Source organism: Propithecus coquereli, unplaced genomic scaffold (genome assembly GCF_000956105.1).
Source record: "Propithecus coquereli isolate 6110/MARCELLA unplaced genomic scaffold, Pcoq_1.0 Scaffold541, whole genome shotgun sequence".
NCBI lineage: Eukaryota > Metazoa > Chordata > Mammalia > Primates > Indriidae > Propithecus > Propithecus coquereli.
Window position 1 is genome coordinate 628,109 of NW_012151297.1, and position 14,064 is coordinate 642,172.

At 34.2% G+C, this 14,064-nt stretch overlaps 1 protein-coding gene across 1 annotated transcript in view; it reads right to left on the reverse strand.

Annotated features, from left to right (window-relative positions):
- TRHDE (thyrotropin-releasing hormone degrading enzyme) overlaps positions 1 to 14,064 on the reverse strand; it is a gene marked incomplete at its 5' end in the record, with an annotated part of 176,482 nt that overhangs the window by 43,841 nt on the left and 118,577 nt on the right. The window contains 3 exons of the mRNA XM_012657456.1: positions 8,439 to 8,546; positions 8,977 to 9,074; positions 11,849 to 11,996. Of these exons, the coding sequence (XP_012512910.1) occupies positions 8,439 to 8,546; positions 8,977 to 9,074; positions 11,849 to 11,996 (354 nt within the window). The remainder of the gene's footprint in view (positions 1 to 8,438; positions 8,547 to 8,976; positions 9,075 to 11,848; positions 11,997 to 14,064) is intronic.

Here is a 14,064-nt window from a genome sequence, read left to right on the forward strand (position 1 = left end):
CTACATGAATAAATACGAGGTATAAATCCGCAGGAAATATACCATCTTACATATCTATACCTACAGATGCATCTATATCTTTAAATAGAAAGGTAAAAGTCTTTGGATTTTTAGGGGACATGATTAATATGCTGAAATAAAAGAAAAAGAAAAAAAAACTACAAATGCAAATGGCCTTTCACCTTGCCACTTCCACTTCTAAGAATATATGATATGCATTGATAAATTCACTGCAGTATTGTTTATTCAGGCAAACAATTTGCAAACAACCTAACAGTTTATCAACAGAGGACTAGTAAAATAAATTAGGCCCATCCAAACAAGGCACAACATGCAATGGTCAAAAAGCAGGAGGCAGCTCCATGTGTCTATCTTTGTAAGTGTTGATGCGCAGGCTATAGCATTCAAGAAAAAAAACAAGGTGCAGACCAAGGTGTAGAGTGATCTGGGCTGGATGTCTTCTACTACCCCTAGGGATCTACTGTCCACCCTTGGTCACCTGACTCTGCCCCAGGAGGCCGATCTTTATGGACAACATCAACCAGCCCTCTGGTCCTCCATTTCCATTAAATTTGGCCAACAAGGAAGCTTAGCAGCACAGAAGAGGAGCAAAGGGAGTGCATTTCAGGTATTTGTGCCCTGGCTCCCTCCCTGTGGAACCTTCTCCAGCTGGCTGAGTCCCTCACCTGAAGATCACAGGTTCTCTTGAGGCAGTCAATTCCAAGACTTACTTCTTCCCTCTCCTTGCCTCTTTGGGCCGAGGGAGTCAAGAGAGCAATCACTAGTCCCAGGTTTCTGCATTATGCTTTCTCCACTACTGTGGTGGTTTCCTTCGACTCTGTCCACACTTTTATAAATAGTCCTTTACCAAATTCTTCCCAAATCTTCCTAATTCAAGGGTGCCCTCTGTTTGCAGCTGGAACTCTGACTGACACACCACACCAAACTGACACTGTTTGCATTTGTTGTTTTTTAAAGAACAGAATACACACACACACAACACATACGCACGTAGACATATCTATTTACACTTACATATGTAGGCCATCTCTGGGAGCAGATCCAAGAATGTGGGAATCAAACATTGTTTGGCTCTATAAAATGAAATGAATGGCCAGAAAACTAAGGTCGAGAAGAAACTTTGTATTTTATGCCCTTTTTTCATTTTTGAATTCTCTATCATTTTTAGGTAATTAAACATTGTTTGAATTTAAAATAAATGCAAGGCAGATTCTGCTAAAAAAATAATAATTAATAAAAAATATTTTATGAAAATTGATAGAAGAAATAAAATAACTTTAGAATACCTTGTACATGATAAATTTCAAGGGCCATAGCTAATGTCTGGATTATACCCAGCTACTCAGTGCTGTGATTTCTCAATTTCTGGTTTGGATCTTCTCTCTGATGTATATACTCTGCCTGGGCAATCTCATCTAATTATCATTCTTTCAATTTCTAGCCACATACCAATGCAGTGGTTTTCAAAATGAGGTGTTCATACCTCTGTACATAAAGAAAGACTTTCGAAGGACTACTTAAAAATACAGGTAGTGTTCCCATAAGGGAATCAATTTCCAAATTCTAAACTTTCACATGGATACTATTCATAAGACCTTTCTATTTTCTCCCACTTTCCAGGAGAAAAGCATATTTCTCACTCATCTTGCACCTTCTGAGGATGCAATATACTGCAGTAGCAAAGAGAAAACTCTAAATACTGGTGATGATGTTTAGAAAATGAGTTTTTGAATTTTTAAATTCTTTGCTTCCATAAAATTTGAAGAAAGGCCTAATCACGTTGTCAGGTGATAATTAAAAATTTTTGGTAATAGATTACTATGTGATATTTGGCATAACACTTGGAAAGATTGTGAAGAATTGTGTCACATTGATAGAACAAAACACCTCCTATTCCCATTTACTTATTTTTATGTATAATACTTCTCAGCACTTTAACATCAAAATAGAAAAAAATTTATGGTGAAACTTTTGTCATTCTAGCAATAAGTAATATCATTACTTATTATCCATGAATATATAAACTAATTGAAAAAAGGGCTCATCTTATTTTTTACTTTTATATAACAATTTTTATTTACATGTTTGAAATTATTTTTCAAGCTAACAATTATAATAACTAAATTTAGAAAAATTAACATAAGATTCTGTGATGACATAAACAATGACTTTCTTTCATATATGCATGTGTGTGTATGTATTTTTTTTAATAGAAAGGTATGATAGAGTAATCCATAAAAGATTTTCAAGCAACAATATATTAGAATACAAATTTGGGGAAGAAAGAGGAATAATATAAAATCTGTGGTTATTAAATAAAACCTTCATCATATTTTAAAATGGCTAATGGTAAGTAAAAAATAGCTATGGTATTTAAATTCCACCGGATATACTGAAAGGGCTTAAAAGAATATTGCTTTAAAATGTCTATTAACAATATGCTGGAAGTTAAATCCTTGCAATTCTTTAAATGTATGACAGAGAATTTTAGATGTAAACTTAAACATATTATTTTAATATGTGCATAAAGTTTGAGCCCTATTGGATTATTCTAGAGAATTGTCATTAATGCCTTTCTGTCTCTTACCCAACAATGCAATCGTTAACTCCTGTCACCCTTTCTTCCTCAGTAATGTTCAAATATCTCCACTTCTTTCCATTTCTACCACCAGCTCTCAGTGCTGGGTGTTTTTCCTGATCTCCTTGCACTCATCAAATTCCCATATGAGAGTGTCTCAGAACATCACACAATCTATCCTTTGTTGCATTTATCTAAGGTTCATTTTTAGTTTTGCATGACTACTTTGAACAACTTCTATCTTCCTGTTACCTCCCCACCATCCCACCAGACTTTAGGGTGTGCAAGGGCAGGAACTATGCATTTTAACACCTGGAAAGTAAGAAGGGCTAGCATTAGCTGAATGAATGAATGCTGCATTCCAAGTGTCTAATACAGCGCCCAATGCACAGGAGTGTCTCAGTATGTATTTATTGAATTTTTGAATAAATTTACATATTACCTTTGACTAAATAATCAAAAGAGAACTCAAATAATTCCTATTTAGGGGAAATTGTATGATTTATCTTCCAATACAGTGAGTGTGAAATTTTAGACTGTTAGTGCTGATGTCAGTGCTGGAGTTTTGGTGTCAATCTCCTCACTTTAGAAATATGACTGAAATTCTGAGAAGTTAACTGCTTTGTCTAAAGGCACATCTGTTTAATGACAAAGGACACCTAACAGTTCACTGGAGGGCTGGGCGACCCTCTCCATTTCACTACTCCATACAAACTCTCTGCTGTGTTCACTGGTCTACAAAATGCCTATAACGGTAATTGAGCACTACAATGACAGGTCTGGCTTTAGCTTATGACAATTTGGAGTGGAACAATTTGTAGTAAGAAGAATAGAAAGAGTGATGTAAAGAACTGAGAGAATAGGATGACAACTTGCAAACATAATAAGTTAGTCTTTGCGTTTTGAAGAACGAAAACATGAAGTTTCTGAACTAGATATACACAGACCATACTGGAAAGAGCCTTTGTCCCTCCACCTTTATGTTCTCACATAAGAAGAGCAAAGACTGATAGACAAGGATCAGACACAAAGGAAAAGAGTTTATCTGGAGCTGTCTCCATTGTGAGATAAAATGAGCGATGACTGAGGAAGGAACAAGTGCCATAAATAGCAACTGATTAAGAAGTGCAAGGAGGAAAAAGTAATATTTGCCTGGAGGCCAAGAAGAGCAGTATTTCTTAATGTAGGGGGTAAAGGGCAAACCTCCTCTTGCTCCTAACTGAGAATCTCTAGGGTAGTATTTTGCTTTATGCTTTCTGTTACAGGTCACATCCTTGTAAGTCTCAAAACTTATAGAGGGCAGGCCTAGCATTGAAGACATTCAATAGATGTTATTGTCCCTACTGTCCCCATTTAAAATTCACACCACCTATTACACAGAGGACATCAAAACAAGTAGAGAGCAACTCTGAAGACTAGTGTTTTATTATTTTCTATGAGGGTAAGTATTACATAGGTATCCTTTTACCTAACTCTCATGACCTGTGTGGTTGCTAATATGATTGACAATTTTTCAGATGAGGAAGCAAAGAGACTTTCCCAAGGTTATTTATTGGAACAGCTTTGGTTTGATCACAAATGTCTCCAATTCTGAAAACAGTAACCTTTCCCTACACCAGTGGTTCCCAAAGTGTGGTCCCTGAACAAACGGCATCAGCATTACCTGGGAACTCGTTATGAATACAAATTCTTGAGCCTCATTCCACCTACTAAATCAGAAATTCTAGTGGTGGAGTCCAACAAACTGTGTATTAACAAGTCCGTACGGTGATTCTGATGCATGTTCAGGTTCAAGAACCACTGCTTATGCCCCTGAGCATAAAACTGTTGCCTATACTCACTGCAGAGAGTACTCAAGGTCTGTTGGGTGGTTTTTGTTTAAGTTTTTTTTTACCACTTTTGAACGAATGTATATTATTGATATAGGATAATTTGATATACCATAGAACCACATGCAATGGGATTAGCGGGCAGGGATGCGGGGTGTAAAAGCCCAGCTCCACCATCTATTGTTATATAATCTTGGCAAATTGCATAACCTTTGTAAATTTTTATTCAAATTAGAAATGAATTTCTAATTCTTTTCAATTTAATAAACATTTATTATGTACAAGATGCTGCATTGTTTTGTTGTAGTATTGTTTTTAAGTAGTCTTCAATTTATATGTTAGGAAATGGATATCACTATTTCTTGAGTAATTCTTTAAATTAAATACTTTAAATCTTGACTCCAAATTGGTTTAAAGCTTTAAATTGTGTCCTTTAATAGTATTTTAAAAATAATGCATTATTGTGGACACATATTTAATATCAGGTTAAATTTAGAGAAAACCCCATAATGCCATATTATGATATCTGTACAGTTAACTATACAACCTCGATAGTGTTTTAATACAGAAATTTTCAAATAATAAGTCATCTACAGTAATAATATACTTCCTATATTTTACTCAGCAAAACATAGGCCTGATATATTATTTCTTATTTGCACCAGCCAGTGAAAAAAAATAATTTCTATCCCCTTTATTATGCTTTTTATATATACAAAATGCTACCATCTTTTCTGTATCCTTTTTGTTTTGTTTTATTTTTTAGAGTGAGATTTTCAGGTCTCACAAACTCCTCTCAGAACTGGTGTTTTCAAGATCTTTTTATGATTTGTATTGTTCGCCACCAAATGCTTGGCAATTTGTCTCTTTTCTGAAATGTGGCATTTCGCTGAACTTAGTCCCCGAATTGCAGCCTAACAAGACCTGAATGTAGTTCAATCCATTTTTATGCATGACATCACCATTACAATTCAACACACTGTAGCATTTGAATATTTTAACAGGGATCAGAATGTCGACTCATTCAATTTATCATCCACTGTAATTCTTGAATTTTTCTCTCTGCTGCTACCATCTCTAGTTATTCATTGCACTTTTTGGTGCCATGATCCCTACCTGTGCCAACTTTCACATCCATTCCATTTTCCTGATTCTGATGTCACAAATTTTACCCATCTCCCCAATGTATCAAAATTATGCGCATAGCACTACAATGCCCCAAAGATTTGCAATCCTTGATACTTCTATGACTCATTGTTCTTTAGGTTTATTAGAATAAATATATTAATACATCTCTCAAAACATTTTACAAGGATACCACTACATTACCTCTAGTGTTCTTTTTAAAGATAATTTTTGCAAATTACTCCTTTTAAGCTTCAGTTAAACAACGAAAAACCAAACAAAGATGACTAGTCTATTGCTACATGCACATTTAACAAACAATCTTGTTCTTCCCTTCACTGACTCAAATTAAGAAAGTTAAACTCAGCACCAACTACAGGATTGTATTATTGTTTTTATTATTAAGCTGTCATCTAAAAAATCCAGATTAAATCACTGATCTTCACATGTAGGTAGCCAAGTGGGTATCATGTGCCCTCTGTGTAGTAGGTCACCTGTGTATGCTGGGGCATGTCATATGGTTGATTAAGCAAATCTTAGTAAACACAGAGTTAGATTCACTGAGCATGTTTATCTGCCCAGTTATAAAAGAGAGCCAAGCAGAGAATATAAAATTAATGTAGGAAATGACAAAAAACTCTTAAAGTGTTTGGCTCAAATTTAATTGTTTTACCACAAATAAATGGCAGAGTTATCAAAACCAAAATGAGCTAACGCCTTACATGAAATTTCATTAATAAGAGAATTATGGAACTGATGGATTATTCAAGTTTGCAAGTCAAAAATTACTGCACTTATAAATTAAACAGCAACCTATGTACCTTTCTTCTGTCTGGAATCCCCATCCACCCACCTGACATATTCATAAACACCTATCCCCGCGTTTAATCCTGTCTTGTCCTCTAACAAATTCCTCCCCATCCTTCATGAGGCGGAATGAGATCCTTTCAAGATAGTTGTCCTTCCCTTCTCTGGGTTCACGCCCTATCTTGTGCTTAGTTCTTCTTTCAAAATAAAACTGTTTGTTTCAAGAGCTGTATCTTCTATTAATTTTGAGATCCGCCTCTTTGTTTTCCAGCTACCACCTGCTACTGAGAACTGTTCAATAAAATTTGGTTAAATAAAGGAATTATTTTAAAAATAGCAGTTCCTCAATAGCTAGATTTTTAAAATGTAGGCAGTGACATCATGCTTGAATGCTCTCTGGTGAAATTATGCTGAAGCACTGGTGTAAGCCCAATTTTAATAAAATGGTAAGAAATATGTTTACATGTATAAACTCATTAAAGAGTTAAAAAGCAATTATCAGCTCTGAGAAAGGGCATCTGTTTATAGCAAAATAAAACAAAACCAAATAAAAAACAAAAACAAAAGGCAGTGAAGTAGAGACTATAATTTCTAAATAATACATTTGATCTTTTTCTCTCATATGTGTATATCATATGTAGCTCAATAAAACTTTGGCTGTAATAATTTTGAATCAATGTTTTTTTCATGGTCGAATTATATGTGGTAGAATTAAAGGAGGTATTAAAAATTAAGAAGGAAGTTTGTGTAACATTTTCAGGTCTAATAGAATAGTTCTCAAATGACTTGGTAAAAAGGACAATTATTAGTGAAAGTTTAAAAAATGAGGACATTTTCGTTCTAGAGAAGACTGATGGAAGATTTAATTATTATCTTCAAATACATAATGGATCAATTGACAGATGATAGTGATTAAATATCTTCCCTTTTAGCTTAGTTTAGGACCAGAGATGATGAACTTAAAAGGGCAAGCAGAAAAATGCTATAGAAGGTGAGATATTATGACAAATTACTAAATAATTCAGTAAAAGATTTCCCTTACAGACCTTTAGAACAAAATAGCCATCCTTTGATCTGGAGTCAGTTAATATAAAATTTAAACCTAAACAACTTGTAACAAGACAAATACCAGTTCATTTCATAAGCAGAGTATACTGACTATGGTTCTCTATGTTTGTCCAGAACAAGTCTCTTTCTTTGTTGTCCATGGGGTCATCCCCGCCCACCCATAGGAGGGACAAGTCCATGTAGCACATAAAATAGCATCATCTGTACAAATTGCCTCCTAGCTCTTTTACTTCCTAGAAGGAAGGACTCTAGTTAAGTAAGGAGGGCAGAAACTAGAGAGGAATGAATGTTTGTTGTCCAAAGTATAAAAAGAAATGGAACATAAAGCCCGTTGGAAATATAAAGGCAACCTAAGAAGGTTTAAAATACTGTGGTTAGAAGACTAATGATCTTTGATTATTTTTATGTTCAGTATTCTTTTCACTAACAAGTGACATTTAATACGACTTTTTTTCTCAAAAGTAATTCAATTAAATAACTTTATCTTCATATTATGTATTAAAATACCCTACTGTAAAATTCCAAGATAAATTACAAGTTTAAGGTTATTGTCAAGGGTCACTGAAAAAGTAAAGATCTCTTTTCATAACCTTTTTGATTTAAATATTAACATTTGTTATGCTATTTTGTTTATAACATATGCTGGTAATTGTTTTATGAATAAATACCACAACCTTTATAAAGAACTTTAAAGAATTTGTATTAAATTTAATTATTTTGTTCTTATGGGATGGCAGAGCTTTCAAAACTTGAAATAAGGTGACAACTTACATATATAAGGAATAAGGCCTAGATTAGGAAAGTTAGTCTAAAACTCAATGAAACATTCCAAAGATAAATGTATTATAGCTTTCATGCTGTTGTCTTGTAACCTTTGAACCTGAAACGAAGTTTTGCTGTGTGTTTTTTTCTTGTTTTGTTTTTCTCCACTTGATAAATAAAATGCATCTGCTGAGAATCTGAAAGTACTAATAAATAATATCAGAAATACAGAATTTGGTTGAACTAACCTGTTTCTGTTGCTGGAAATCCAATCTGAAATAAGCGTTGATGCCTGTTGGTGACAGTGTTTGTTGCCAAAACTACAAGCCAGCATTATAACTTCTCTACGTAGTTCTCTAGATATCATTGAAAGAAAAGAATTAAAGTCAGAGTAACTCATTAAATAAATAGCTGATCAGTAAATTATTAATACAAAAAGAGTTTTTAGATCTGGAAACCCTATGCCGCCGAGTAAAAGACAGAGTGAAAGTTAAAGGTATTAATAGTCTTCTCTGGAAACCATATTCCAGAGTGGGGCATGGGTTTCGATCTCAATACCACCAATAAAGGCAGATCTTAAATTGAAACATAGCAGGGAAATGTCTTTGTTCTGAGGATCAGGTGATGGAAACTGTACTACTCAGCAGCAGTCCTTCCAGGAAAGTGAAACATAAGATGGAGAATGAAAGAGAGATTGTCTCATGCTGCTAAAGTCACAATGGCACTAATAGTATGTAATTGTACAGCTCTGGAGGAAAAGAGGAGAATAAGAAAATAAAACAGTACTCATGCTGGTAGGATGCTTGAACAAGAGATCCATTAAAATTGTTTTTTGGCCATCCAAGCTTGATGTACGTTGTTGCAACTTGCTTTAAAATATATTCCTAAGTGGGGGTAGGAGAAATAAAGATAAGGTCAGTTTCAAACTTCTCTATGATGGCAATTAAAATTCTTGCGAATACTATCTCTTCCCATCTTACTGATGAGAAGACCGAGGCTCAGAGAGCTCTAATACCTTCCCTAATATTAGTTGATTAACTTGTTCATTTATTCAACAAATGTTATTGAGGGTCCACCATGTGTCAGGCTCTGTTCTAGGGATTGGGAATGTAACCTCCATCTTCCTCTTTATAAACAAGGTCCTTGCTTCCATGGAACTGACAGTCTAGTGGCAGAAAACAGACATCGACTCATCTAATAAATGAGATGATGTCAGAAATTGGTTAAGCAATAAAAAGAAAAATAAAGCAGGGTAAAGCGATCAACAGTTGTGGGGGTGAGTATTTCAGATAAGAGAATGAGTAAAGGTTTGCTGAGGAGGTGACAGCTAAACAGAGTCCTGACTAATGAAAAGGAGTGAGCCATTAAAGATCTGGAGGGAGAATATTTCAGTCAGGGGGAACAGTAAGTGCAAAGGCTCTGAGGCAGGATCATCCTCAGTATGTTTGAGAAACAGCAAGATTTCCAGTGTGTTTCAGGGGAAAAGTGGAAGAGGTGAGAGCAGAGAGGTTGTGTGGGTTCAGATCATGCTAAGTATTGCAGACATCTTACAGACTTTGAATTTTACTCTGATTTGGAGGGGAAGCAATTGGGATGTAAGAGCCAAAGAACAGCAAGAACTGTTGTGAGTTTTAAAAAGATCTACCTGGCAAGGGTGTATGTAAATACACCCTGCAGCAGCAGCAGCAGCAGCAGTAGTAGTAGTAGTAGTAGTAGTAGTAGTGGTGAGCACGTAATAGTCAGACCAGTTACAGGAATATTAAAGTACCGCATGTGAAAGCTGATGGAGGGACCAGAGAAGATCAGCCCAGATGCAATGGACTGCAGGTGGAATGTGTGAGAAAGAAAGGAATGTAGGACTGCACCAAAGGTTTTGGCTTGAGGAATTTAAGGAGAAAAGTCTTCCATCAATTTTAAATGGACCCACTTTCAAATAGCATTAAAATTACAGGCAAAGTAGTGCTCTATCGTATGTTTATTCAAATCAGTATTTCAAATATAGAAAATAAGGACAAAATGCTGTTGGAATGGTAGAAGTCTACTCTTTTCTTCCTATCGACTAAGTAATTTGTGTGATTAAATATTTTAGATGACTATTTTTGTAACAAAATGAAGAAAACTAAGAATATTGATAACACCCATACATACATACATACAAATACATGTGATATACTAAATGAAAATGTGCATCCAATAATTTATGCATTTTATGTCAACAGAACATATTCAATGCAAAACTGTAACGTTGGCTCAGCCAGTACCCTAGCATTGATGAAACTGTGATACACGGAACACTTCAGTGTAATGACACAGTATTTCAAAGTCAGCAATCCGTTCAGCTAATGATGTATTTTAATATCAGTCTCAGTGTAAGATATGCTCTCCCTCACCTTAATGTGGTCCTTGAATTTTGTCAAAGGAATGAAAGCACTGAATTACAGTAAAAGCAATTCTTAACTTTTATAGAAAATGAAGTATCTGACATGATACAATATTCTAAAGTATAAACATATAAAAATGCATTTTAGGTTTACAGAGGTTTAATATTGCAGTGTCTCTGTGTTATGGAGAAAGGGTAATAAGACTTTCTCTAACAGATAAAAATTATAACATAACTGTAATGAACCATTGTTTGCCTGTCTGTTGTAAAGGCTTAGGAAAAACTAAAAATAATAAACAGTTGTGACACAATTTTTCCTATTTTTAAAAAAATTGTTAAAAAAGTTACTTTTCTGTAGATTTAGGATGAAAAAGGAAGCGATTCTGATGGCCATCACACAACTGAGATGGCTCTAATAAAAGATTTCATGTCATGCATTCCAGTTTTGAGTAATTTCAAATGTGTAAGTTAATTAGCAGACTCAGTATGCCATAAAAAATAGAGTAATTTTTATAAAACACAGGGCAGGTTTTTAAAAGAACTAAAGGAAAACAAACAGTACACAAAGGTGATAGAAAGCACAGTGATTAAAAAAATTTAAGAATCAAAAGCTCATTAGCAGTACTTAATCCTAATATTATTCAAAATGATGATTAAATCAGCTTAGGCAATGTCAGCGGTGCAATTTCCGCTTACCAGGCTTTGAGTTTAGAAAATCTGGTCAGGTAACATTTTGGAATGTTTGTCATGTCTTCATGTCTATTTGGATTATCTGTTGTTTGCTCTCCTGTATCCCCTTGGACCCAATTATGAATGGGCTTTTGCCTCAATGTTGATCTTATCCTTGTTAATTAAGGAAGTGAATTGAATTCACTATGCCCTTTTGGATAAAAATAATGACTAAGAATCTTTACTGAAACTGCCTATATTCTGTCAAGATCTTTGGGATCCCTCTACCCAGGTTAAGTCCTTTGTGAACACAGAGCCCTTTAACTCTTGGAAACTAAGTTTGAATTTTAAGGATTTACCATGCATATGTGTTCTTAAATTCTGAAGCATTTAAGCTTAATTGACACTTTTAGGCCAGAACAAAAGGTAGCTTGAATTAAATTTCTTTTTCAAATAATTGTTATCAGTGTTACATGGAAAATCAGGACAAAAATGATAAAACAAACTGGAAGGAGGAACTAAAGTAACTTAGGGTAAGTTTCATATTGTAGAAAATGAGAAAATAGTTTATTTTCTAAAAATTAGAAAGAAGAAATTTTATCTTTTTACATTGAAGACATTGTAGTTCTCCATGCGGTCCAGTAATTTGTCTAGAGGATAAAGAGCTCGGCTGGCAGCGTGCCAAGGAAGAAAATCCTTCTCCTCAGACAGGTATCTCATAATCTCCAGGGGAATATTCTGAGGCAAATAGCCAGCCCTGCACAGTAAAAAAAAATGTTAATGTTAATTATATGCAGAAAAGATACATGATGATGCAAAAATGAAGATTTTACTTATGCAAATAAAAAGCAGAAAGCAAGATTCATCACAGTATAAAGAAAGCATATTCAGTACTATAAAAATGAAATTACTCATTTTTTAAATATAGTCCTATGTAGGATGCCAATGCCCCCTTAATATATACAGGGTTGGAAAGTTAAACATTTACATGAATAAAAAACATCAGAATGCATATTTTTAAAAAAGGAAGGAATTAAAGAATTTTAACAAAGCCAACCCTAGGTATGCTCCTTCACAAAAACTCTTCAGAGGTAACAAGCAGTTGAAAATAATTGACTACTGAAATGTAATTTCAATTTCTCAATACATTCTCTTTACTTTCCATGTAGCTCTGTGTAATAGGTAATACACATTACATTCAAAAAGATGATCAAATTAAAGTGTCAATTTATAGTTTTGAGTACATCTAAGTTAGATTACAATATAAGCATTTTTTCAAACCTGTTTTTTTAATTGATTTCCATAACATCTATAAACATCAGAGTTAGATTTTAATAAAGCATAAATTACAAAAATGTTAAAAGAAGAGTAAACTCTTCCCTTTTATTATTTTCCATTCAAATGGATGATGTGTCACTAATATTACATATTGTATCCCCTTTTAGGGACCAATACCAGATTCTTTAGAAAATACTCAAACGTAGCTTTTCAAAACCATCTAAATACATATTGTCTATAGTTTAAGAGGCTATATCTAGACAAGGAGCCAAAAAGAATTGTACATCTCTATTCTCTAGTGGAGTGAATATAAAATCCTTGCAAAATCAAAGCAACACAAATGACAATCTAAAGTACACTGAAAGATAGTCTTAGTCTTGCTGTATCTGCTGCATATGGCAACACTATGTGCTTTGCTTGATTTTTTTACATTAATAATTGCTGTGGTCTAAATGTTGCTGTGTCCCCCAAATTCATATGTTGAAACCTAATACCCAATGCCCAGTGTAATAATATTAATAAGCAGGCCATTGGGGAAGTGATTAAGTCATGACGATTCCACCCTGATGAAAAGGATTAGTGCCTTTATAAAAGAGCCTCCAAAAAGCTTTCTTGCCCCTTCTTTGCAGTGCCATGTGAGGATGCAGCAAGAAGGCACCATCTCTGAGGCAGAGAGAAAGCCCTCACCAAACATTGAATACGCTGTCGCCTTGATCTTGGACTTACCAGCCTGCAGAACTGTGAGCAAAAATTTCTATTGTTTATCAATTAGCCCGTATAAGGTATTTTGTTATAGCAGCCTGAACAGGCTAAGACTTAGTCAACTGAATGCAGACTTTTAACATAGAGAAGAGGGAAATATGAAAACAACCAAAGCCTGATTATCTCACTTATTTACATTTCACACTATCGTTCTTCTGTAGCATCATAGAATTAGATGGATCTTTTTATTTGTGTCTGTTGGAAGGTGAACAGGGAGGAAACAAAGCCTTTTCTCATCTTCACTTAAAATAAGTTTGCTAGATTATTTAGTTTTAACTCAAATGTGCTAAGTGAAAATTACAGACGAATATTAGCTTACAGCTTATTGTGCTTATTATGTAATACAGTGTTTTATTGTGTTCACAATAAAAACCAATTCTGAAGATTATGTTTCATTTTCCTTTGAAATAAAACAAAAGAATGTGTGTCACTCTAATGATTTTGATTCAACCACGATACAAAATCAACTATACTTAATATCTGACATAAATATGGTGAGATAACTTCAAATTTTACACAATTTCAAAATTTCTTAAAGTTTGTACAATTTAGAGTACATCTAGATTTGTGCTACTTTTCCTGCACAGTTTCCATTTTATATTATACATTCTTGTACAAATACTATGAAATTAGGGTATGGCAACCACAATTAAATAAGTACCTATCTTTTAGCCAGCATAGCATCTCAGTAATACATTTTTATTTCACAGGTTTGTTGCTCACTGACAAAGGAGTGCAATTTTTTAATGAAATTAATGCTTTGGTTTTCTTCCTTAAAAAAAATA